General features: G+C 40.6%; 1 protein-coding gene across 6 annotated transcripts in view; it reads left to right on the forward strand.

The window, feature by feature from the left end:
* LOC103156775 (NACHT, LRR and PYD domains-containing protein 7-like) overlaps positions 1-4,787 on the forward strand; it is a 40,424-nt gene that overhangs the window by 19,050 nt on the left and 16,587 nt on the right. For 2 of the 6 annotated variants that reach the window (XM_016664607.1, XM_016664608.1), the window contains exons 7-8: positions 1,289-3,080; positions 3,164-3,337. The exons of the other annotated variants lie outside the window; for them this stretch is intronic. In XM_016664607.1, the coding sequence (XP_016520093.1) occupies positions 1,289-3,080; positions 3,164-3,337 (1,966 nt within the window). The remainder of the gene's footprint in view (positions 1-1,288; positions 3,081-3,163; positions 3,338-4,787) is intronic. 6 annotated transcript variants of the gene reach the window in all.

A 4,787-nucleotide genomic window follows, 5' to 3' on the forward strand; every position in this document is an offset into this window, starting at 1 on the left:
TGGATATGATCCGTATTATCTCTCTAAAAGTTACTTCACTTATAAACTTGATGATTTACCTGCATCAAGGCGATCCACATAACTAACTACCTGGAGCTGCAGACCTCATGTTATACGACGAGCCAGAAGAAAGCTTTCATCTGGCTCAGGTTGGCTCAGGTTAGTTTCAGGTTGGGTCAAGCATTTAGGATCAAAAGAAGCATTAAATTGCTGTCGCCTTGTTTCTGCCGGGTGAGTAGTATTTTAAGTAATTAGTCCATGATAGCGATGCTATCGCTAACAACGAACTAACCCATGTTATTTCTATGTTCTTGGATCTCCTGGTAAATAATTTATTTAGCTTCTGAAAACCCAAATTTATGCTGGAGTTGTACGTTAATGTTGAGTCGCTGTAGGACGCTCGATTCAGGTCCAATGTAGGTCAACGATTCGCTCCGATCTACAGAAACTCCATGTGGGGGTATAGTAACAGCTCACTGTGACTGTGTGGCTGGGTAGGTTATATTAAATTTATTTTTCTTTTTTTCTTTAGCATGAAAGTCCCACTGAATAAAGATTATATTTTCTGTCTGTGACTCGGCACTGAGCTAGCTGCTAACAACATTAGCACTCTGCTGGGGACAACCACGCCAGGGCATAAAAATAATATCTTACCTTATGTATGAATGCTTTTCTTTCTAAGTAACTGTCCAACAAAATATCAGAAAGTACAATTTAAACGATGCGATCGTTACCTGTTAGAAAGTGGGGCTGCAAACTCTGGCATTGTTAGTTTCTGCACCTCTTGTTTTTAGCTGTAGATTATTGATCCACTTTTCTCCTCTTTTTTGTTAAATTTTTTAAGATTAACACCCTTATGACCAACTACCTTCGAAAAACACAAAAATAATGTTTATCTTTCTTTATTAGAACATTTGGAACAACCGTACAGAACACAGACTTTAGGCATTTTGATGCTGGATCAACAGAAATAAATGGGCTGCATTTACCTCTGGGCCTCCATGTGCATTGGGTGAAGTCAGTGCTACGTCATCTGAAACCCACTAATACACTATATTGAAGAAATTATTTGCTCCCTTGCCCTCACTCTTATATGAGCTTACATGACATCCCATTCCTAATCCATAGGGTTCAATATGACGTTTGTCCACTCTTTGCAGCTAGAATAGCTTCAACTCTTCTCATTAAAACTTCAGAACTCATTTCCACCAGCTTTGTGTTTCAGTCCGCCACAGAAACATGACAAAATCACTCTTAAATTACATTATTTTCTATTTTTGTTTCATAGAATCGCTCATCACAAGCCAACAAATACTAAAGTCTAACATGAAGAAGAAATTCCAGCATGTGTTTGAAGGAATCACTAAATCAGGAAATCAAACCTTTCTAAATCAGATCTACACAGAGCTCTACATCACAGAGGGAGGATCTGGAGAGGTCAATAATGAACATGAGGTCAGACAGATTGAATCACTGTCCTGGAAACCAGACAGACCAGAAACAACAATTAGACATGGAGACATATTTAAATCTTCACCTGGAAGAGATGAACCAATCAGAACGGTGATGACTAAGGGAGTGGCTGGCATTGGGAAAACAGTCCTGACTCAGAAGTTCACTCTGGACTGGGCAGAAGACCAAACCAACCAGGACATCCAGTTCATGTTTCCATTCACGTTCAGAGAACTGAATCTGTTAAAAGAACAGTTCAGCTTAGTGGAGCTTGTTCACCACTTTTTTAGTGAAACTAAAGGAATCTCCAGGTTTGAAGAGTTAAAGGTTGTGTTCATCTTTGATGGCTTGGATGAGAGTCGACTTCCACTGGACTTCCACAACAATGAGATCCTGACAGATGTAACAAAGTCCACCTCAGTGGATGTTCTTCTGACAAACCTCATCAGAGGGAACCTGCTTCCCAAAGCTCACCTCTGGATAACCACAAGACCTGCAGCAGCCAATCAGATCCCCACTGAGTTTGTTGCCATGATGACAGAGATCAGAGGATTCACTGACCCACAGAAAGACGAGTACTTCACTAAAAGATTTAGAAAGAAGAAGCAGGCCAGAATGGTAATCTCCCACATAAAGAAATCCAGAAGCCTCCACATCATGTGCCACATCCCAATCTTCTGCTGGATCACTGCTACAGTTGTGGAAGACATGTTGAAAAAGAAAGATGGAGAACATCTGCCAAAGACCCTGACTGAGATGTACATCCACTTCCTGGTGGTTCAGACCAAACTGAAGGTCATCAAGTACGATGGAGGAGCTGAGACAGATTCACACTGGAGTCCAGAGAGCCAGAAGATGATTGAGTCTCTGGGAAAACTGGCTTATGAGCAGCTGATGAAAAGAAACCTGATCTTCTATGAATCAGACCTGGCAGAGTGTGGCATCGATATCAGAGCAGCTTCAGTGTGTTCAGGAGTTTTCACACAGATCTCCAGAGAAGAGAGAGGGCTGTACCAGAACAAGGTGTTCTGCTTCGTCCACCTGAGTGTTCAGGAGTTTCTGGCTGCTCTTCATGTTCACCTGACCTTCATCAAATCTGGAGTCAATCTGCTGGCAAGAGGTGAAACAAAATCCAAGGACTTCGAAACAAGAAGCCATGGATCCTCAGAAACAGAGATGTACCAGAGTGCTGTGGACATGGCCCTGGAGAGTCCAGATGGACACCTGGACTTGTTTCTCCGCTTTCTACTTGGTCTTTCACTGGAGACTAATAATCGTTGGCTAGGAGGCCTTATGACACACAGAGAGAAAAGCTTAGCAACTAATAAGGTCACAACCCAGTACGTTAAGGACAAGATTAATGACCAAAAATGTGTTGAGAAAAGCATCAATCTGTTCCATTGTCTAAGTGAACTAAATGATCAGTCCTTGGTGGAGGAAATCCAACAATCTCTAAGTACAGGAAGTCTTTCAGCCCACCAGCTGTCTCCTGCTCAGTGGTCAGCTCTGCAGTTCATCCTACTTTCAACGGACAAAGGTCTGGAAATATTTGACCTGAAGAAATATTCTGCTTCAGAAGATGCTCTTCAGAGACTGCTGCCAATTGCTGAAGCCATGAACAAAGTTATGTAAGTAAATATTTAGTAAGTTTCATAAAAATAGAAAAATAATAAGTGAAAAGTAATATATAGTATTACTTTGATCCTTTCAGACTGAGTGGGTGTAACCTCTCAGAGAGAAGCTGTGAAGCTCTGTCCTCGTTGCTCAGCTCAACAACATCTAGTCTCAGAGATCTGGACCTGAGTAACAACGACCTGACAGATTCAGGAGTGAAGCTGCTGTGCAGTGGACTGATGAGTCCAGACTGTGAACTGGAGATTCTCAGGTAAGATACGTTTACATTCTTCCGTTGTTTATGTAACCCGCAATTAGTCAAAACTTTTATTTTTGCAGTCTCACTTCCTGTTTTGCCCCAAACTTGCCAACTTATTTAAAGCCCCGCCTCCAGCGCAGTTTGAACTACATCACCTGTTCCACTGTGATTGTGGCTGGCTGTTTGACATCTTCCTGGCAAATTCATCAAAATCTTTGCATCCATTGATTTGATCTATTGAACTGGCGTTTGTTACCTAGGCCATCCCCAAGATTGTCACAGCTGATTGCAGTTTAGTATGCCCCACTCTCTTCAAGAAGGTCGGGGTCTTCTCCCCCCTCCCCCCCCCTCCTCCCGATGGATCAGATCCTCTTCTGGGGGATGGTGAGCTAGGAAGAAGGACAAGAACTTTATAATCTTGGAATTGATTTATTTTGAGTTAATTTGTCTCTAATTATGCATTTGTAATTGTCTGTTGTTTTTTTCCCAAATCACTAATATATGCACCAAAACTAAAACCATTGCTTCGTGTCTTCATTCACACCTCAGGCTCCTTAAAAGAACCATCTTCTGATGCTGCTCTTGGAGCCACAGTTAGCTGCAAAGCCCATAACTGTTACATTTACATATTTAGCAAACTTATGAACATCTCTAAAACATTGAAGTATCAAGTGGGAAATTTGTAGAGCAGTGTTTCTCAATGCAGGTCTTCCATATTTTAGATGCATCTCCGCTCCAGAACACCTGATTCAAATCCCTGTCAAATGCAGAAATATTATTTAGGAAAACCTGATTCCAGTGGCCGGCATTGCTGACTAAAAAACTAATTGCATTAACCCTAATGCTGAAGCACTAAATACTACTATGTTGATACCCTCAAAGAATGACACAATACGTGCTACAACACAGGATGTCACTCTCAACTGAGTCAAAATTTTCATTACACACTTTTGTGTATGGTTGCACTTCAGGAAGTGATTCTTTGGAGCGAACCTTTCACTTATGGTTACAGTTTTATAGCTGCTGAGTATTGCTAACTCTGTTGCTGGTTTTCACTAATTTACCATGGTATGGGGCACGCAGGACATAAGTCAATTTTAAACTGTTTATTAGTGATGGGTAGATGAGGCGTCATGTATCGTTTCGACCCATAGCAAAACTGTATTGATTCTGTCGATACTGTGTCACTGAATACTGACACCTGCTGGACATTAAAAATTCCTACAGGCAACGTCGTTGACAGACTGATTTGAAGACCCAGTCTATACAATAAGATTTAAGTCTTTGTATTTTATTGTATATTATATATTGTATTATGTCATATATTCAGTTACATTTAAAATATAGTTGATATTCTTAGATACAGTCAATAAATAATGTGAACATGTGCCATAAAGTGAAAATTTAAGTGAATGTGTTTGGAATTGGAATCTTTGTGGGCTTTTTTTTTTTTTTTTTTTTT

The sequence above is a fragment of the Poecilia formosa genome, unplaced genomic scaffold (assembly GCF_000485575.1).
Source record: "Poecilia formosa unplaced genomic scaffold, Poecilia_formosa-5.1.2 Scaffold499, whole genome shotgun sequence".
NCBI lineage: Eukaryota > Metazoa > Chordata > Actinopteri > Cyprinodontiformes > Poeciliidae > Poecilia > Poecilia formosa.